Source organism: Eschrichtius robustus, chromosome 13 (genome assembly GCF_028021215.1).
Source record: "Eschrichtius robustus isolate mEscRob2 chromosome 13, mEscRob2.pri, whole genome shotgun sequence".
Taxonomy (NCBI): domain Eukaryota; kingdom Metazoa; phylum Chordata; class Mammalia; order Artiodactyla; family Eschrichtiidae; genus Eschrichtius; species Eschrichtius robustus.
This window is the reverse complement of record NC_090836.1, coordinates 88,678,192-88,701,053: the sequence shown is the minus strand read 5'-3', so window position 1 is coordinate 88,701,053 and position 22,862 is coordinate 88,678,192. Positions and strand designations below refer to the sequence as shown.

The 22,862-nt window shown below is 34.8% G+C and overlaps 1 protein-coding gene across 3 annotated transcripts in view; it reads right to left on the bottom strand.

Annotated features, from left to right (window-relative positions):
- Nucleotides 1-5,797: 5,797 nt before the first annotated feature.
- HCFC2 (host cell factor C2) overlaps nucleotides 5,798-22,862 on the bottom strand; it is a 48,560-nt gene continuing 31,495 nt past the window's right edge. The window contains exons 10-16 of one of the 3 annotated variants that reach the window (XM_068561586.1): nucleotides 22,622-22,799; nucleotides 19,201-19,404; nucleotides 18,574-18,647; nucleotides 16,128-16,265; nucleotides 14,361-14,546; nucleotides 13,440-13,725; nucleotides 5,798-12,259 (exon numbers count right to left, since the gene is read on the bottom strand). In XM_068561586.1, the coding sequence (XP_068417687.1) occupies nucleotides 12,180-12,259; nucleotides 13,440-13,725; nucleotides 14,361-14,546; nucleotides 16,128-16,265; nucleotides 18,574-18,647; nucleotides 19,201-19,404; nucleotides 22,622-22,799 (1,146 nt within the window). In that variant the 3' untranslated portion in view covers nucleotides 5,798-12,179. Of the gene's footprint in view, nucleotides 12,260-12,456; nucleotides 13,726-14,360; nucleotides 14,547-16,127; nucleotides 16,266-18,573; nucleotides 18,648-19,200; nucleotides 19,405-22,621; nucleotides 22,800-22,862 lie in introns of those variants that run through there. The other 2 variants (XM_068561587.1, XM_068561588.1) reach the window with 2 other exon arrangements.

Here is a 22,862-nt window from a genome sequence, read left to right as displayed (position 1 = left end):
TATATTGTGAACATCTTTCCCAGGTCATTACATAGTCTTCTACTTTTATTTCTTTATTATTCTGTTGTATGGCTGAAACATAATTTATTTAATCTTCTATTGGACATTTTGACTATATACATCTTTTCACAGTTATAAACAACACTTCATTGAATCTTGTGTACATCCATGACTGTTTTCTTCAAATAAATTCTATTAGTAGAATTGTTGGTTTAACAGATATGCAAAATTTTAAGGCTTTTGATACATATATAATTGTATTTTTGAAATATCTTACATTTGATCCAGGCAGTATGTCATTATATAACTGATAAAAGCACTTGATCTTTGGTTATCAGGTTATGTCTCTAAAGTTTAAAGATTGAGCTATGTTTAAGAAACAAGATTAAAAAATTAGACAACTTTAAAATGTATATCAGTATATACCAAAATGAAATTCTAAATTTAATAATTTGCTATTAGTACTAAAACTTCAGAGTAGGTAAAATTAGGTCAATTTTGGATTATACGGGCTTCATACTCTGAAAGAACATTGGCAATTTGCACGTGTCAGGTCCATAATCCCCTTTTATGCATGTGAGAAGTAGTGCTGCCTTCTTACCTGGCTGTGATGCATGTAACTGAATGTCATGTTTTCTTCCCCCCTGGAACTTCTTAAGTATGTAAGCTCCTGCATTAACCTAAAAGTTAGTTTTTAAAATAATCTTGTATGTGTTGCTTTATGAGTATCTAAGAGAGAAATGGGCTTCAGTGATTAAGTCACAGAAGAAGGGACTTCTTAAGTTAGCTTCTATCTATCTATCCCCTCACTACCTCATTATAAACGGAGATGCTTTAAGTCCAGAGAAAATTTTTTTAAATGCTACCTTCCTAGTGTCATATGCTTGAGTATGATGATGTTTTAAGCTATTTGTATATCTTTTCCTCTTATAGTACACTATCTATGCAGTATTTTCCTTTCTTCAAAAACATGCCTTCTTGCATATCAATTAGGCCTGAAAAATGAAAAAAAAAAAAAAAAAGTTTCTACCATTTACCAAGAATGAAATCTTGCAGTGCAAGATTTTTGGAACATATATTTTCTCTTAGGGAAACTTTTATCAGCAGTCCAAAATAAGACAATATTTCTTGCTTTATGTGATAAAATACACTTCTGAGTCACTCAAATAAGTGATACTGGATGAGATCTATACTGAAAGCTAGTCTATTTTATTTAAAAAAATTGTTTTTAATTTATTATTTTTTTGGCCACGCCATGCGGCTTGTGGGATCTTAGTTTCCCACCCAGGGATTGAACCTGGGCCCCTGGCAGTGAGAGCGCTGAGTTCTAACCACTGGACTGCCAGGGAATTCCCAAAGCCAGTCTATTTTAAATGTATATTTTTGGTATCCCTGAATTAGACAATTTATTAGTTTATGTAATAATTTATATACATATATTGACATTAAACTCACATTAAGTCATATAGTGTGCTCATGAGTAAAAAACAGAACAACCGTACTAACTTTGTTTTCAAAGAGTTGTACTATACTGTCTAAAAAATACTCAGTTTTAATTGATGGTTTCTTTTAGAGCTAGATACGTCACTGCTTAATTTCACCAAGTTTAGCTTCCTCTTGCTCGTTCTGCTCCAGCCACCCTGGTCCCTTGGCTCCTTGTGCCGTGTTCTTTGTTTCTTCCCACCCCCCTGCCATGGCTTTAAACAAACACATATACTTCCTTCTGCCTGGGTAAGGCCAACTCATCCTTCAGGTCTCAGCTTAAACTTCATCAGGAAAGCCTTTAAAACTTTTGTAAAAACTCTGTACTAATCATCAAATACGGAAAATAGCACCACCCCAAATCGGTTTGTAATAGCCGATATGCTGGCTGCTATTGCCCCATGGATATTTCTTTCAAGACTATGCTGCTTTTTGTACCTGATTTTAAGGATTTTAAAACCATAAGGCAGAATCCTTTCAAACCATAGGCCACAGATGGCATTGGGATGGATTCATATCTCTGGCTTCTGGGCATCACATTTTGAGATACAAGCTTGCCTAGAAATACAGTTACAGCTTTCCCTGACCTTACCCCAGAGACAATTTCCTTTTGCACTGCATATTAAATAGATACCTGTGCAAGGCAACGTATTGTAAGAACTCCTTTGCCAAGTTTAGTGCGACCGAGCGTGCCAAATAAAGTCAGTAAAATATGTGCTGGCTCTGTCTGTAGAGGCCTAATGGCCATGTATGCCTTTTAGGGGCGGAAGGTACAAGTTGATAGGTAATTCCTCCATCTTCCACAAAAACACATAAGATTAAAAACTTCTGACACAACAGCATACATTTTTGCCTCTTTTGAAAAGGCGTAATTTAGGTCTTTCTTGATTGTCCTCTAAGTACAAACAGTAACGGTTTTGTGTCTTACTTTTGCACCTCTTTTCCAGGGCTCAGTTTGAGTACATCTGAATGAAAGATAGTTCTGAACCTTAAACACTGGGTAATTGGTTGAAAACAAGTTGCTAGGCAAAGACAAGTCATAACAGACAGTGCCTTTCAGCTAGGACAGGTATGCCAAGAAGGCCCACTCATGCATATATAATGCCCAACGTTAGGTTTACAAGAAACCAAAATCAAATCCTTTTTTTCAGACCAAAGCAATCACTAGTCAAAGAACACAAGTAATATTTGGGCTAATAGCCATTTAAGGAAATGGCAGAGCCATTCCTTACTGTGGAGGAAGAATGTAACTTTAAAAAAATGGTTTTCTATACATTTCCAACCTTGCAAGTAGCAGTCCCCACACCATAAAAGTGCTGTCTTGTAGGATAGTACAAAGGAAAGAACGAGGCATCCTACAATTCTGTACAGACTACAAACTATTATGTTTCCTACTCACATCAGGGCAAAGTAACGTGAATTTTAATTTAGACTTTATTTCTGAGAGTAAGGCAGTCTAGATACCTTCAGTAACTCCTGTTTTAAAAAACCAAATGCTGAACAAAATGTAAGAAACAATGTAAAGTTGTATTAAATAAATATCTTTTTAACTGTACCACTGAGTTGACATGAAAGTATAAGGCATCTGCAAAACGCCAAAAATGAAGTGGAAACAGGACACCTGTGAGGTAAGCCAGCACCAAAGCCTGCTTTTGCCATGAGAGTTCTGTTAAACTCTGGAGACCAGGAGCTACCAGTAGTGGGGGAACTGCACATAAAGCCCGAGGCTCACTTAGGCTGGAGTCTAGCTGGGCCACCACCGAGAAGTGGGCAGCAAGGAACCTTGCCTGTTTCAATTTTGGTTCTGGGTGGAGGAGGATAAATCACCACCACCGCTGAATTCATAATCACTGGTGAGCCCTCAAGGTTTGTGATCTGAAATCAGAGAACCTTCAAGCTCATAATTTAAAGTGGTCTCAGGTTAGTGGCCCCTGGGTGTTTGGCAGAACAAACAAATTATCTTAAGGATCTCAATTTCAGTCCATACTTCAAGTAATTCCTTTTTTCCCAAGGAAAATAAGTTTCAGATATCACAAAACAAGGGGAAATGGCACCGTAAATGAAAAACAACACGATTTATACAGCAGTAGACTCACCCACAAAGAATACTGGTATCAACACAAGAAAAATTACTGATGTATAAAGGAATAGAAGCATGGAAAATATGAATAAGGAGCAAAAGATTACACAGGAAAATAAGTACATTTATAAACCAAATAGAACTCATAAGAAAAAAATATAATAACTGAAAAAAACCCCAACAAATAGAGGAAGGGAAAAAAGAATAAGAAAATGAAAAATGAAAGATAAGGGAGGAGTGGACAAAAATTTAAAAAGATGATATGATAAGAAATCATAAAAATAGAAATCATAGAAATAAATCCAAATTATACTTGTAATCATAATAGATGTACCAAACCATCCGTATGTTTTCTGTGGCCGTATCTTTTAAGTGTGTATCAAAATGTGAGGCCAAAGAAAGATCCAAGATTCAGATAAACACTAACCAAAACATTGCTGTAGTAAGTAAGGACAACAAAAAGATGAAAGTGACAGCATTCACAGACAGTCACTACGTAATTATAAAAAATTCAATTTTCACCAGGGAGATAGAAAAATTCTAAATTGGTATGCATCTAATAATAAAGCCCAAAGAAAAAGAAAGCAAAGAAAAAGAAAGCAAACACAACTTAAAGAGAAATTGAGAAATCTGCTTATCATAATGAGATCTTGAGACTCTTCAGCAAATAAGAAATTAAGTATAAGGTAAATCAGTAAGGAGAAGATCTGCACAGCACAACTAACAAGTTTGATCTAATGGACACTACACTCAACAACTGAGGAATATACACTCTTATCCAGTAAACATGGGGCATGTATAAAAACCACAAGATAAATCATAAAGCTAGTCTCAAATTTCAGAAAATCTTATAGCTCATATTCTCTGGGAAAATGACATAAGAAATAAAGATTAAGACAACTATAACCCACCCCTAGCATTTGGAAATACACTTTGAAAATGACTAATGGGTTAAAAAGTCAAACCTCTGGAAGGATTAATGATGAAAAAAAATGAGAAGGCACAAATGAACTAACAGGAATGAAAAAGAGTCATAACTACATATGCTGTGGAAACTAAAACGATATAAAGCTAATAAGGATAACAATATCAAAAAGTTAAACTAAGATGAAATGGAGAAATCCCTAGAAGAATTTATTAAATTTAACAAAATTTAGGATTTAAATTTAGGATTTAATAAATCCTAATGATGCTAAAACCCTCAAAGAAATGAATCAATAGTTTAAAGTCTTCTCTTAATGACCACATGGCTTTAAAGACTAGTTCCAATCTTAAACTCTTCCAGACAGTTGAAAAACTCATTTAATAAGACTAGTATAACCTTGATACCAAAACCAGACAATGACAGGACATAATAGGAGAATTAGAAGCTGATTTCACTCACAAACGTAGAGGCAAAAATCCTAAAGAAAATATTCGCAAATTGAGTCCAGCAATGTATTAAAACACACACACCATGATCAAACTGGGTTTATCCTAGGAATTAAAGATTGGTTCAATATTAAAACGTCAACTATCATAATTTAATACATTAACATTAAAAGAAAAACCAATTTAACCATTTAAATGGATGAGAAAAAAGCATTCAGTAAAATTCAACATTCATTCATATAAAACTATTAGCAAACTAGAAATAGAAGAGAATCTCCTTAACGTGATGAAGGCCATTTGTGGGGAAAAAAAAATACTCAACTGAAATGTTGAAAGCACTCCCTTTAAATTGGGGCTGAGACAAGGAGGTTCACTATCAGTTCTTTTCAACGTTGTACTACAGGTCCTAGCAAGTACAGAAATGTAAGAAGACATTTTTTAAAAGGTAGAAGGATCAGAAAGGAAGAAAACTGCCACCATTTCAGATGATGTGATTATATAAAAAACTCAGAAAGACATCTAGATACATTATTAGAACTAATAAAAATTTAGCATGGTTGCTGGATCCAAAATCAACACATAGCAACAATATATCTATAATCAGCAACATCCACTTAGAATAGAAAGTGTAATTTTAAGAAATTTACCACAGCATTAAAAAATATATAAAACTCCCAGAAAGAAAACTAATATAAGACATGAAGGCCTTTATGGAGAAAAATTGTTAAAGTTTATTGACAGATATTAAAAGAAAACCAAATGGAGAAATACACAATGTTTTTGGATGGAAGACTCATTACTGAAAAGATATCAATTTTCTCCAAGCTAATCAATAAATTCAATACAATCACAAAAGATAATACACAAACTGGGAGAAAATACATACAACATGTTTAACTGACAAAGGACTGGCATCCAGAATATATAAAGAAATCATATGAATCAATGAAAAAAAAGACACACACCCAATAGAAAAATGGGCAAAAAAGACATGAATAGGTATTTCACAGAAGAGGAAACACATTCATGTACAAAAAAACACTCAGTTTCATTAGTAATCAGGGAAATGCAAATTAAACCGACAGTAAGATACTATACAATCGCCATCCAATTGGCAAATATAAAAGATAGTCAAGATTAAGTGTTTGCTAAGATATAAGTGTTTGCAATGACACTCAACCACTGCCAGTGGGAGCTTAACTGGTACAAATGCTGTAGAAAACAGTTCAGTATGACTAAGTAAAACCTGCTTCTTAGAGCATCAGTTCTCAAATTTTTGGTCCAGAATCTCTTTACATCCTTAAAAATTATTGAGGACCTCAAAGAGCTGTTGTTCATGCGGGTTATAGTTATCACAATTTACCATATTAGAAATTAAAACCGGCATTTTCAAAACAAAACTATATAGGCACACACTTGATAAGCTGTCAGAGTGATGATGTCATCATATATCTGGAAAACATTTAAAAGTGAAAAATGAGAGTGAAGAGGACAAATAATGTCTTAGTATTCTTATGAAAATGCTTTTGCCCTCACAGACTCCCCTGAAGGGGTCTGAGGGACCTCAAGAGTCCCTGGACCATACTTTGAAAACAACTGCCCTAGAGAACTCTTGCACATGTGCACCAGGAGACATGTACGAGAATTCACTCATTCCTCAAATATTTATTAAGCATCTACCATGTGCCAGCATTGTTCTAGACATTGTGAATGTGTTAAACAGACAAAATCAGACAAAAAAGACAAAATCCCTGCCCACACGGAGCTTACATTGTAACTGGCAGAATGCTCACTAGCAGCATCATTCAGAATAGCCAAAAACTGAAAACAATCCACATCTCCATGAACAGAGGAATAGATAAATAAATTGTGGTATAGTCATACAATGGAATACTATACAGTAGTGAAAAACAGATGAAATACACTTACATGCATAAACATGGATAAGAATCTCGAAAACAGTGTCAGAAAAAAGTCACAGGAGAACACATACAGCATGATACCATTTACATAAAAGTTCAAAAACAGGTAAATCTAAATAATATATTATTAGGGATACAAAATATAGATGGCAGGGCCATAAATAAAAACATGGGAATTACTGCCAAAAAATCCAGAATAATGTTTACCTCATGTGGTATGTGGGGAAGGAAGACAGAGTGGGGTAATTCTACACATCTGAGGGTATTCTAGTTCTTAAGCTGAAGATTGAGTACATGTGTGATCATTTTATTTATTCTCAACAGACATTGTAAAAGAAAAAGGATATAAGGTTACGTGATATAACTTCATCAACAAAGAGAGGGAACATCCGATTATTTCAGCCACTGTTCTACATTGCATATCAGGCAATTATTGTAACTGGTGGGGAAGAAGTACATAATAATATGAAAAAAGGAATGAATATGGGCTATTCTTCACAGAAGTTAACTAGGTTCCCAGAGAGTTAGAATCTAACGAGATGGCAGTATTATAGCACTGCTCTGCCAAGTTGGTTCAGCCACTGGCATGATTCTGGTTAGTTGGTTATGTTGTTCATTGGGTATATAATTATTTGTATAAAGCGGAGAATGAAATGATAGGTGATACAAATCACAAAATAAACCGAGACACTGCCTCTTTATTGAATTCTGTTGACTTTCAGAAGTACAAATTCCCTTTGGCACATTCTCCTAATAGTGCATTTATGTGTTAAGCAATCCAAAAATACAGAAAGTGCATGGTGGCTATTGACTGTTTCTCCACATTGGTCAATAACAGGTGCCCAGGTTGGTCACAAGTGTCATAATAATTTTGCAATCATATCTTTGCCAGGGTCATCACCAACAGTGCCATTTTGCAAATTAAACAAGGCACAGTTAAGGTACATTTTCACCTGATTCAGGGGATTAGCTATACAATTTGGTATACAATTTAGAAATTTGAAAAAAAAAAGATCTTGAAACATTGGATCCATCCCTCGTACCCAACAAGGCAGGCTAAAGTTATTATCTTGGGTTAGGGAGGTGGTGCAAGAGGCAGACTAGGCCCGGCAGCAAATGGCTGGCGATACATTCTCAGGAAATGGGGAGCAGACAGTGTATCCTTCAGGTCCAATCTCTTCAACTAGGTTCCAAACATTCAGAAAATTCCAGACATCATTGTGCTATTTTAAAAATCCTAGGCTGCTTGTTACAAAAGACCCAAAATCTTACCCATATGTAAGCTGGAATGGACACTGTCACCAGGAGGTGCTAAAGTGCAACTGGCAGCAGGATGATTTCGGATCAAGCAGTTGGCTGGACCTCCAGAGCCCTGCCCCCTCTCTTACATGCTACGCCGCCTTCAGTGGCACACCCACAGCTTTGTTAAATCGGATGTAATTATTATACCTGCAGCTTTGTCCTCCTTCTCCAATAAGAAACAGAGAAATAGGGAGGGAGCTTTCCTCAAGCTCGTAGGGAACTTCCAGTCCATCTTTTCAGAGGAGGAATGGATAATCCTCTTGGTCAGAGGTGGGCATTTCTTGGACCGTGACTTACTAGCGGACAGAGTTACTCTATGCTCAAAAACAAACACTAGATGCTACCTTATATAGATATAGAAATAGAAGATATAGAGATCTATTTTGAATAAGGAGGCTGGTATAGCTTTTTCCTTCATCATTCGGTTTATAGAATTGTTTCTCCCCAGAATGTTGTAGTTCATGTTTTTCCAGGCATGATTTCTAAAAAGTCTTTTTCTGAGTTACAGAAATATATAAGTATAAGGACTCCCAGTTATAACTGGGAAACTTGGAAAGAAGGTGTGCCAATGTCATCTTGTTTTCCAGTAGTGTAAGAATCCTTTGTCCTGTAAGCTTAGAGGTGACAACAGTGACCTGACAGACTCCAGTGAGGTTCTAACGCTGGTGCTCTGTGTCCTCCAGCAGCTCCCTGTGCTTACATATGAAATATGTAGGTAGCTTCTTCTAAAGTTAGACAATTGTCCATGGCTTTCCTATACGGAAATCAGAGAGACTGACTTTGGAAATATTTTTAGCTCATTTTCCTGATCATCCAATGTTAAAAATCATTATCCAGCAATGCCCACCGGTCTCACTAAATTCTCAGATCTTTTTAGATCAAAGAATTCCTCTTGAGATCTATACACACCCATATTAAATCCCTTTTAGCCTAATAAATATGTGACATATCTCTTACTTATCCCAGAACTTCTCTTAGGAACCTAAGTAACAGCAGGGTAGGGTAAGACAAAGGTGGAGCTTGTATTTCCTCCAGAGGCTTATTAAATCTGCTAAAATCTCTTTCCCTTTCAAAGCCTCCCTCTCACTTTGACCCAATTTGAGAAGGGGAGTGAGAGTATGGAGAGAGATGTACAGGTGCAATTTTCTTTAATCATTTGTTAAAATATTTAAGTAGCAGCTAAATGGCTGATATGGAAGAGAGATAAAGACCCAGTCTCTGACCGTCTGGCAGAGGGAGAGGAATAACAACGCTAACGAGTAAGGGCGCAAGAGCTTTTAGGCTGCTATGACAGAAGATTGAACAAAGGACAGTAGGGGCATAAGAAAAAGGGGTCAAATCTACCTAGAAATGAAGTATGTCAGGAAAGGCTTCAGCAGGTTGGCGACCTTTACCTAAATCTTGAAAATATGAATGGAGACAGGTGGGAGTGGAAAAGGGGACTGCAGACAGAAGGAGGTGCACAAAAAGACAGAGAGCACAGTCCCACAGAAACTAAAAAAACGTCAAAGTGTCAAGGGAGTGGTTAAAGTTTCAAATGACAAGATTAAGTACAATGAAAGAATTCAATGGATTTGGGAAATGAGACGTTATCCCTGACCTCTGCTAGAGCCATTTTGATGGAGTAGCAGGACAGAAGACCGGCTGCTATGAATTAAAATGAAAAGCATAAAGAAAAAAAAAATTAAGACTAAAAAAGACCAAAAAAAGGTGACAACAAGGTTAGTCTGTTTCTTGGAGCCATCTGCCTTTTTACTTTCAAGCATACTAGTTTAGTTACAATAAAGGTTAGATAGGCTTTACATTTCTATCAGAAAATGACTCCCAAACACAATCCACTCAATAAACAAGTTTTTAGGCACAGTTCATTCTTTATGAGCCTGCCTATATCATTTTAAGTGAGTGATATAACATCAGCATTTCTACAGATTTACTCTGCCACCACTAATTTTTCTTCCATGTAGTTCAAAATAAATAACACCTGTAATTGCTTATAGTAGAAAAGGTGCTTTATTTTACATGTCATTGGTACACAATACATAAAACCGCCTAAAATTAGTCTTGGAAAACATAACTGTCAGTTATACCTTAAATGGTCAAGGACCAAGTCTATTTTGAACCTATTTCATTTATGATCAGATGACTACAGTAATTTTAAATACTAATAATCTCTTCATATCCAATGTTACAAGTTATTTTTATGCTACAAGTGTTGCAATTTTTAAAAATAAAAATATCTCCAGTTATAGTAGACCATATATCTAACTGGAACAAATCTTTGCTAGTCTACAAGTCTTTGAAATAATGGATCAACAGTTTCACCTTCTTACAGATGATTGATTATATTTATGCAATTGCGTTATAGGGCAGGGGGCCCTCATACATGCAATCGGATTATTCCTGTTTTTTTTTTTTAATGCAGATAAAAGTGGGTTTATAATACCCTATTTCTAGTTAAGTTGCCGAACAGTTTACTAAACTAAAATGAAGCCAATACAATACTTTAGAAAACATAATTCTAAGAGCATGCAACAGCAAAATCTTTTTACTACCTATGTGAACCAAATCTGCAGAGTCCAGGAAGAGGACTATGGCACAAGACTTGTACATCTGAATTGCTTATCCAGCTGGGAGGAGTAAAGAAAGTAATTTAATTCAGGGTAAATCCTCTTACGAAAGATACCTGCATGTTATAACCCACTGCTACACAAAGGGATCTTCACTTAGAAAATGTGCAAATCATAGAAGCTAAATGCACTTCTCTTGTTATTTATCCCAATCCATTCTATTCATAAACACATAGCTCAATGATCTCATATTAACTATTAATGTCAAAGCCACAGAGATTTCCCAATGGCGTCTTTCAGTCACCAATCATTTATCAAAGAGATAAATGTGATCACTACTTAATGTACAAATGTGAAAAAATGGTAAGAAACTGGGCTGATTCTCAAAGAAAAAACATTTGTTATTTTAACAAATCCCTTGGTATAGAAAGACTGCCTTTCTCTCTAGAAAATAAGACATATTTTAGAACCACAGGTTCATATTCACCTCCTAGTCTAGAAAAGAAGAGATATTTAAACAAAGTAAACTAAACAAAATACTAAGTAGGTATAAATGTACACACTCAAACAAATATTCTATTCTTTGCTTAAAGTCAACTTATTCCTTGTCATTAAGAGAAGTGCTTCAAGATGCAAATTGTTAATTAATGCAGAGAATAAAGGGTTAAAAGCCAGACCTTTTCTTAATAAAGCAAACAGATCATTAAAATGATTGGGCTTGAAACACATACTTACTATAACTTTCCATTCTTATTCTTTTTGTAACTAAACGCACACATATACACAACAAACCCTAGCATTTAATATGTGCAAAATTGCTTACCATTTATTTTAGCTTTGGTTAAGTACTTCTTTAGCCTATATCAGACATATTATGGAAGCTACACAAATGATTACAAACATAATAATGAGGTAAGTTAAAATTCTACTAGTGCAAAAAGCAAGCATATGCCAAAAGCAAAGCATATGAGTTAAACAAATGCAGAATGAAGCTCTCACCAAGGGAGGTGCTGGGATAACAAACCAGAGAAGCTCCTTGTAAACACTGTTTGTAAAGTACACATTTAAAGATTAAGGATTCATATAGCCACAAAAAAGGTATTCTAACAACACCACAGTAGTGCATTTATTTTACCTTTAGAGTTTGGAAATCACTCATTACGTGTCTAACAGTTTGCATATTTTCTTCAAGAGAAAATTAGTGAGACACATTAATTACAAATACTGTAGTATAAAAATCCCAGTTCTTTACAAAAATTATATATTAAAATATTCTATACACTTTTAAATTAGTAACTGGAACATACATATATATCAATTCTGCACAATTAAATCCATCTTTGCTTGGAGTATTATACATGAAGTTTGAGGACATAGCTACTCAGTCAACCTAAACTGGCATAAGGTTACATGGTATAAAACGACAGACCTGTGCCCCTGCAGTTACTGCAGCTCTTAGTCCGAAATATCTTTTCTGCAATTATTGCTCTGTATATTCATTCCAGATTCGAATAGGCAGTGGAACCATGAAATGTCTAAAAGGTTTAAAACAAGTTACCTGTAGCAGAGTATCCATAATGCCTATATGCATCTTTAAGGTTGTAATGGAACCTGAGTAAGCTGTCTAATGCTTATATTTCAGTTGTAAAAAAGTTTATACAATTTCAAGGTAAAAACAATGCAAAAATAAAACATTTAGAGCATTTACAAAAATCTTACAAATGTTTAAAACACTATTTCAAAACTCATGTCCAGTTAAGGTGCTTCTTTCTTTCTTCAATAAGAAGGACATACTTTAACTTTGAATTTTAAACTATGAACATTTTAATTTCAGCAAAAGCAAAATTAGATCCATTGAGACAGATGTTGAAATGTTTAGGGATATACTTTACTTCTGATGAACATACAGAATTTTACTGCTGAAAGGGACCTTAAAGGTAAACTCTTTTAACTCCCTCATCTATTAATCAGGAAATTGAGGGCCAGATAAGTTAAGTGCTTTGGCCAAAAATATATTCCAATATATCAACCTGGTATGAATTAAGAAAACCCATTATTCTTTTTGTATGTTGCCATGATTCTTGGAAAATGATGAAAATTCAAAAGCAGAGTTTCTGAACTTGCCTCTTTCTTTTTTTAATTTCTTAAGCTCTGTGCTAACTGTAGATAAAGAAATGAATCAAATGGCTACTAAAATCAGTATTACAAATATTATCCAGTAGAAGATAGTTGTTAGAGGACCACTGCTCATATAGAATAAAGTTAGAGGGAGTACTCAAAGACAGGGCCTTTACAATGTAGAGAACATTTACTATATAAGACAGCACAGTGTACAACAGCCAGTTACTAGAATCATCTCAATAACTCTAGGATGACTGAGTTACATGGCCTTTATAAAAGATATTGGAGTAATAAAGCCTTCTAGCTTTTATCTTAATTTTACTATTTTCCTTTATAAAAGAGCTATAACTTTAGGGAAGAATTCATGTACTAGTTTTCAGAGAGGCTTTGCTTCTTTTCTACTTTTATTTGGATCTAGAATTGAGCAAATACATTTTAAGAACAACTTACAAACTCAAATTTATAACTGCTAGAAATACAGTCAGAGAATACTCTTTTAAATGACAAATCTCCAAAACCAGTTACTAATAAATAATCATCACAATAGCTTCAGTTAAAAAAAAAATCAATTTAAAGGTGCTTTTTTATTGTTACCTTGAAGCCATCGAACTTGTGTAGCTGGTCCATATCCCTTTTCATTCTTTGCTGATATCCTGAACACAATGGCAGGCCTGGATGTATAATCAATATGTGCATTTGCAAGTTGCCCAGCAGTTACTATACATGATGTCTTTAGACCACAATAAATCCTCATAAACACAAGCTGACTTGGATTATCTTGTATTTGTGCTGTGCGGATAGCCAAGTAGGCTGAATATTCCAAAATATTTCCAGAAGGTGAAGTTGGAGGTTCCCAGGAAAGATGGATACCCTCAACATTCTTGAAGAGAGGGGGAAAAACAAAAACAAAAACAGGTAAAAGTTCTGAAGTTTTCTCTAATCTCACTTATTATGTTGAGTCTATCTTTTGAACACAAGATGCTTTTCACTAAAGTAACTGCATTAGATGTTAGAACTTTTACTGTTGATTTTTAAAAACTAATCTTAATTGGATCTACAGTGTTTACTTCATGCCCTTTTTAAAAACATAACTAGGCTTAAAAGTCTGCCTGTACTACCCCAAGAAAGGGATTTTTCTTATCTGAAAGCAGACCTTATCTTCTCTAAATAGGGGTAGGACCTTAGGATAAAATATAGTCCAATTAAATGTGTTCTATTAAAACTCTCCAGCACAAAACTTTCTGGTTCCATAATAACAAGAACAAAGCTAATATTAAGAAGCATACACAGATTTCCCTGACTTTGTAAAATTTGGATGCTGTAATTCTGCTTGAAATTTTGGTCCTTAAAAATATCATGAATGATTAGAGAAAAATATTTAAAAAATTTTTAATCTACCCCTTTTAGATACCTCTCATTTCATCAGACACTAACAAGAATCTCTAAACTGATAGTTTTACTTCATGTACAAAGTTTCAGTAATTTAAATCATTAAGTCTTGACCTGATGTCTCACCTTTGAAATTCTGACTGCAGAAGGAGCTCCAGGAAAACCAGGAATACAAGTTTTAAATTCACTGATTTTGCTGAAAGGGCCTATTCCGCAACCATTGATGGCAGCAACCCTGAATCTGTATCCTGTGCCTGGAACAAGATCTTGTTTCTTAAGTAAACTGTAGTCAGGTACATCTGCATTTCCTATCTAAAATGTAATATATGCAAAAGTCAAAGAAAAGATGCAATTAATTATTTTTTCATTAAATAACAAAACTTTTAAAGAATGAATTATGTTTTAGGGTTGTAGTTCACATTATCTATTTTCCTCTTTCATACATGGAATGAACCCCCCCTCCCCCAAAACAAAAGTAACTAAGCCCATAAATTGGTGATTCTCATCCAGAGGAAAAGTGCCTTTCCAGTTGAGAATCACTGGTTATAAAAAGAAATATAAGGGTATTCTGCACATGAAGAGTATGGAGATAGAAAAAAACTGACCACTATAAACAAGGTAACAACTATCTCCATGTAAACTTAACGTGGAGTAGAAATCTCAGAAAATTTACTGTCAAACAGTCTAGCCAGGAACAATACCCTTTGGACATAGGCAAGCAAACTTGATAGAAAAGGAATGACTAGCACGTAGTACAGAGCGTTTTAATAAGTAATATTCAGCAGATGCTGAAAAAATGTTAAATTAAATAATTGGACTGCATACTCTGGGTAAGAAGATCATAACATGTACAACTTTCAAACAATTTTTACATATTCTCCCTAACTCTCACTACACCACCAATGTACCATCCCATTTTTTTAAGGGAGTTAGGTCATCTCCATTTCACAGATGAGGAAACTGAGTCTCAGCAAGGTTAAACAAGTGACTTGTCCAACGTCACACTGTCAAGTGCTGGAACTAATGATTCAAATTCAAGTTTACTGGCTCTAAATTTTATGTTCTTTTCTTTCTTTTGGGAAAAACAGATAGCTACTAGGCCCTTAGATAAGGATATTTCCATGTATATGAAATCAAACTACAGCCAGAAATTTTGTTAGGCATAATACCAACAAATTATTAACTAGGATATCTATTTTTGTCAAGAATTGGAAGAATTCAATATGTAAAAGTGAGACACCAGAAGTAATATTAGAGAAACTAAAATATAATGATAAATGATATAGTTCCCATTAGTAAGATCTTTGGGAGATTCAAACTGAATATGTATTTCTTTGGCAATTCCCTCTCCGAAATTCCCCATTCCAGAAAAAAATTAGTTCAATATGCTTTGGAGCTGTTATCTATTTCATAATTCTTAGAGGGTTAATGTCTCATCTATATATATGAGGTCCTCTTTAAGGGACTTCAGAATTAAGGGAAAGTTAGATTGTATTCAATAGCGTAGGGGTTTTTAAATTTTTTAAACTGTGAAATTAGGAATAACAAAAGTTCTAAGTAAAAAAATGTTCTTTAAACATTCTTTAAACACACCAGGTAACACAATTAGAGATATTTCAAAAAATCTTTATCTGTACTGGCCAGACCATATCATTTATGACTCAAAATCCAGCCCAGTGATTGTATGAGATTTTTTTAAATAACCTGCTTGTGATATATTCTATAAAAAGAGTCTTAAAAAAGAATACAAGATAGCTATATACAGAACTCTCAATTATAGATTGTAAACAGATCCCAATTTCACTCATTCGAATGTCCTGAATCAGGATTATTTTTTAAAATCTCATTCTTGAGGCTTATAACTAACAGTGTAGAAAGTATGTCAATAGCTACCTTTGAGATGCTTTGCTTCCCTTTTGGCAGCAAATAAAACTGGCTCACCAAAGCTGTATTATTTTTAAAAATTCCTACATCACACCACTGTCGTTCTCCTGCTTTCATTGTGGCCACTGGATTTGAAGGAGTCTCTTTCTAATTTCAGAGAAAGAAAAATTTATGAAGACTCTTACTGAACATACAAGAAATTTCAAGATTTAATAAATCCATGCAGTGATCTACAAGTAGGTATATGGGTAAACACCACAATTAATAGCTCATAAGTAAATATACTCTTAACACATTAGGTCAACTGACAGTGAAACAGGGTTGCCAATTCAAACATAGGGAGTGACAGGCATTCTCCAAGTCAGTAGCTCTGTGCTATCAACCTAGCTGGAGTTAGCATGCTTTCCAATCAGTGATACGTTAAAATGCCAGCTGTTTTATAGAACATTGTCATTTCAGAGACTCTCTCAGAAAATGTAATAATCCCTTTAATGTGACACTACAACTTGCTCCAAAAGGAGCAAATAAGGAAAAATTCATTCCAAGCTGGCTTATTTCTAGATTCAAAAACAACTAGCAGAAATTCAGTGACCTTTGCACTTGAAATACCTGTGATTCTCCAAACCTAAAAGGAGAAAAAATGTTCAAAACTAAAATGCAATTTGAATATAATTTATTATATACTAAAGAGGAACAGATTAAACAGTTTTACATTTTTACCTTGCTTTAAGACTAATAAACTTCCTCTACCTTAAGCTACTTTTAGTGATAAGTGAATTATACTTATCCCTGGAACTAACCTTTTTAAGCCATCTTCTTTATAAATGAGACACTGTTTCCAGAAGCTCAAAACAAATGTGCACTTCAGTTATTTATTTCTGTCTTGAATATATAACAGCAGAGGTACATGCTTATAATTCACATTACTTGTTACTTAGGCTATCACACATGACAAAGTGAGCTAACTAGAAGAGTCTTTAAGGTTTTTAGAAAAGGAATAGCTTTAAATTTGTTTTCATTTTAAAGTTGTAAAAACTCTCTTCAACAACTTTTATAAAACAACTGGCTCCAACTGAAATAACAGATACCACTCTGGCTGATGCATTGCAGAACAGATTTAAGAGATAAAAATTCATTTTAATAATTCTTCTCTGAGAAGAGTCTAAGAACACTGGGACTTAACATTCTGGAAAGGTGAAAGCTGATGAAGGTAAATACACAATCAAAAGCCATAAAATCATGACTGAAAGAAAACTAAAACTATAGACTAATCTTGAAGATTCTAAAAGGTAAATTTTAGGTCAAATAAAAACTCTTGCTCATAGCAATAAAGTTAAAATGACTGAGAATTTAAAAATAAATTTAAAGATATACACAAACACATGTATTCATCTAAGTGAAACAATCTTCGTATACTATTTGTGAGGCACATTCCTGGCATTTATTTATTTATTTATTTATTTATTTATTTTAAATGGACATTTTCTTTTTTTTTAAAATTTATTTATTTAATTTATTTATTTTTGGATGCGGTGGGTCTTCTTTGCTGCGTGCGGGCTTTCTCTAGTTGTGGCGGGGGCTACTCTTCGTTGCGGTGTGCGGGCTTCTCATCGCGGTGGCTTCTCTTGTTGCGGAGCACAAGCTCTAGGCACGCGGGCTTCCGTAGTTGTGGCTCGCGGGCTCTAGAGCGCAGGGTCAGTAGTTGTGGCGCACGGGCTTAGTTGCTCTGTGGCATGTGGGATCTTCCCAGACCAGGGCTCGAACCCGTGTCCCCTGCATTGGCAGGCGGATTCTTAACCACTGCGCCACCAGGGAAGCCCACATTCCTAGCATTTAAATTTGGTACCAGGCAGACTTATTCTGGCCTTCCACCAAAAAACCCAATGTCAGAGACTGTTGGGATACCCTACAGGTATGCCTGACTCAGTATTGCAATATTCTGTTGTTCTATTAAGTGGCTAGCAAGAAAGCCATTCAAGTTTTATGTTTTATAACACGTCCTTTTACTCTTTAAACCATTAATGTAATTTCAATATATACACATATGTATGTATACACCCATATTTCTGATTATGAAAGTAACATTTTATTACAGAAAAATCCTGAAAGCATAAAGAAGAAACTGAAAACTACCTCTGGCCCCACAACCTGAAGAAAGTCATCTAGCATCGTAGTGCAGACGTGTGAGGACTCACGTGAGAGTGTGAATGTACGCACTGTGTGTGTTTTTAATAAAATTGGGAATGCAGTATACATATTATTTTTTGTCCACAGTTTTCCACTTAACATTATACTGTGAACAGTTTTCTCTTTAACCCTTCATTTTTCAATCTATGTCAAATAATTACTAGCGGATGCCCAAGAGTCTTTTCCTGAATTTATGTTGAAGGTGCTCAGCATTTAAAGCATATTTAACCATCTGTAAACATATATCATCTCCAGGTAATATACTTACAGAAAATGGCATCACTGCAGCATGTGCCTCTACACGGCTGATCTTAGTTGCAGGTAATGCACATGTTTCATCAACTAAAAATTAAACAATTCATCAGATAAGACTTACATAATCACTTATCAAACAGATATATTAAAATATAATTTATAAAAATACAAAAAATCACAATAATTGGAAATATGGACCCTCTAACTTGAACTAATTCACAAAGTTCATTTTTCAAGGATTTGATGACTAGCTGGAACTTCAGAGAATGTTCACCAAACATGAAACACAATTCCTATTGCAAAAGAATAAAATAAGAATTTACAAAATCAGAAATCAATCAAGCTGGGAGAATTGTTACTCCATAGCCTAGAACTAATCTTTTCTAAGGAAAAAAAAATTTTGCTGAATAAGTTTATGGTAGGAAGGATACATTCTGATTGTATTACAGTGTGTGCTAATTTAACTATTTTATGTAAGGTAGCAGAGAATATATTATATAATGATTTTAACTGAAATGCCTTATCTTTTTATATTTGAGTCAATCCAAGATGAAATGCAATTCCCATCTAAAACAAATACGTTTGATGAATTTACATACAAAAATGGTTCAAAATACAGTATGTGAAACACATTTCAAACCTTCAGATTTGGTACTGAATGTTGTTAGTGAAGTTTCATCTTTAACAACTGCCCCATTTGTACTGGATGATTCAGTTTTAATGGTCTGCTGGGTTACCATAGTTTGTGCGTTGGAAACAGTACTGGATACAGAAGTTTCAGGGATTACTGTTCTTAAGTCCAGGCAACTACTTAGAACACCTATATTTGCTGAAGTGTGAGGACCTAAAATTAAAGGGAAAAGATTAATTATTAACATAACACCTGCAAATAACTGCTGTATCTTGTAGTTCTTGTCACCCAATTCTTGGCATTTTCAATTTTAAAATCATAAACGTGAGCAGCACGAAAGTCAGTCATATGACTTAACCATTAGGCATAAAATATCTAGAAAAATAAAGTGCATTGTATCCATAACAGATTGCCAACTTCTCAGCTCCTTCTTCCATTCTAAACACTGAATCATTGTTCTTGAACTCTACTCAGTCATAGATCAAATGGCCTTTCCTCCCATTTTGGGAAAAGAAAAAGAGGTGATCAGGCATGAATGTCACCAATTTTCTGCCTTCTCTTGTCCTAAACTAGAAATGTATTTATGATTGTGCCCAGCCCCTCTGTCCTTTCTTCCATTTCAGATGATGACTTCTCTCCTAAGGAAGTTTAGTCTATTCTCTTGTGCTCTTGGTCCCATTCCTTTCGCATATTTTGGGACCCTCTTTTATCAATCATTCCTTTCTTTTTGGGGTTTTCAAATTCTTCTTCAGTAGTTTTGGGCCTCAGTCTATAAACATTATAAACAAGTATTCTCCAGTTACCATCTCCCCTCGCTAATTTCCTTTAGAGCAGTCTCTAATTCCTTGACCTCCCCAAATTTGATCCAGCACACAACTCTAATGAAATGGCTCTGACAAATGTCAAGGGATACTTATTTCTAAGGGATACTTATCTACTTTCATTTACTTGACTTCTCTGCAATGTAAACAATCCTGACCACATACTCTTTTTTTGAAACTGTTTCTGTCTATGACTTGTATTCACTCATACATACATCATAAATGCATAGTCATAAACAGTGATGCCCACTACGCAGGTAAAAAATATGATACCAATCTTTTTTCCTAACCTTCTTGGAATGCCTTTTCAATCTCTTTAGCTGGCTTCTCTTCTTCAAATGACTCTTTAAATGCAGGTGTTTCTAAGCCTTTTCTTTTCTCCCCTTGTATATTTTCCTGGTGTTTTAGCTACCATTCACGAATTATACATCTCTCAAATACATGTCCCAGGTGCAGTGCCAGGTCCTGAGAATCCATCAGTAAACAAGTCAGACAAGGTCCCTGCTCTTGTGGAGCTCACATTTTAGATACTCTTAATTTCTAAATTTATACTTCCAGCCAAGAACTGCCTCGTAGACTCCAGACCTAAGTATCCAACTACCTATTAGAAATCTTTACCAATATGTTCCTCAAGTGCCTCAAAAACAGTAAGTTCAAGGTTGAACCTATCTTATCCCCAAATCTGTTCTTGCTCCTGTGTTTCCTATCTTGATGAAGAGTATCATCAACAACTGAATGTCCAACCCAGAAAACTGGGAGTCATGTTCGACTCATTTTTATTTCTCATATCTAACCAGTTTCCAAGTCTAATAGGTGCTACTTTCTAAAGGCCTCTGAACTGATGTATTCTCTCCTCTCCATCCCACCTACTGCTTTAGTCTCTATGCATCTCTTGAAGTCCTAAAAGAACGTCCTAACGAGTCTCCCAACCATTTCGTATTATAACTCTTCCGGATGGTGAGGCTAGAATGTCCTTTCCAAAATAAAAACAAAAACTAATCGCAGGGCTTCCCTGGTGGCGCAGTGGTTTAGAAACCGCCTGCCAATGCAAGGGACACGGGTTCGAGCTCTGGTCTGGGAAGATCCCACATGCCATGGAGCAACTAAGCCCGTGCACCACAACTACTGAGCCTGTGCTCTAGAGTCCACGAGCCACAACTACTGAGCCTGCGTGGCACAACTACTGAAGCCTGTGCGCCTAGAGCCCATGCCCTGCAACAAGAGGAGCCACCACAATGAGAAGCCCGCGCACTGCAATGAAAAGTAGCTCCCGCTCGCCACAACTAGAGAATGCCCACGTGCAGCAACGAAGACCCAATGCAGTCAAAAATAAATTAATTAAATTAATTAATTTAAAAAACCCAACTAATCGTGTCACTCTTTCACTTTTGAAACTTACAAAAAAAAAAAAAAGAAAGAAAGAAACATATCAGCTACTCCAACCTACAGAGAAAAAGCCCAATCTCCTCTTGTTAACCTGAAATTGGGTAACCATTCATTCACACATTTGAATATCTACTATGTGCCAGATACTGTCGTTGTACAACCACTCTTGTTTCTCCATTTGACTAATATTAATTTTATCCAAACTGCCTTACAAGTAGGATTCAGAGTACATTAAGACTCTCAAATCTCAAAGCTCATATTTGTTTTCAAGAGTATAAACTTCTTTATATGATAGACATAGAAAATCACTATAAAAAAGAAATTTAAACTGACGTCCAAGACCAAGCTTTTATAAATTTGACCAAATGATTCCCTTACATCAGAAAATCAACAAAAGTGCTCTCCTCTTCCACAAATAATAAAATTAGAAAAACTATAGGAAATTATTTTCCTTGAATATTTTTATCTACCATGGACTCATAAAGAAAAATAGAAATAAAAAGAATATTCATCTTGTTATTCACTGAAGAGGATTAGCTTTTTATTAACGGTCATAAGTTTTTCAAATTAAAAATAAAACCACATATTCCTATGTCAGGGATATATCAGAATGAGATTTATAAAGTAATTTTAGACAATGAAATCAGAGGCAACACTTAATATATCTCAAATGGTATCAGAACATTCAAATTAAATACTTTAAAATATAAGGATCACCAAATTACAAGCTGTACCATGAATTCAACAGGCTAATCAACAGTTTCATAAATGAACTACCTTTCTGAGGATAATCCAGTTACTTGGTAAACAAATATTTATTTATTTATTAAGTGACTACTATTTACCAGGCATGAATCTGGGTGCTGGAGAACTTTATGTGAACAAGATAGGCAAAATCCTGGCCCAAAGTAAATTACTGCAGATAGTTATAAGTGCTAGGACAACAGGGTAATGGAACAGTGATACTGAACACACTGGCCAATCTCAAATGGTACACAAGAGCTTGCCTCATTTAAATTCTGTAGTTAATAACTAATCTTTACTATTCAGGTAAGTTCTTGCTTAGTATCTTGACATCATTCTAATTAGGGTCAATATGGTAGGTATATATTATATTTTGAAAATGGATCCAAACCATATAACATTTACTTTTTCAAAGACTCTAAAATTTTCTACCATTATTATAAAAAGCTTAAGCTTTATTTAGAATGCCATCTTTATACCTTCATTTTTCCTTAGCATATCCACCACACAACTGTTATGATTAGAAGCGTTAGTTGCCAAAGATGAATGTAAAGTGGCATTAGAATCAGTTGATGCTTTGAGTTCTGGTTTGTTTTTCAGTGAAGTTCCTTTCATAGCTGTATGTTCAGATTTTGCACTGTTCATCGTATCACTGATCTACAAGAAATAAAATAATTTATTGTAGCAAGTAATGTTCAATTAAATAGAAATACATGTAAA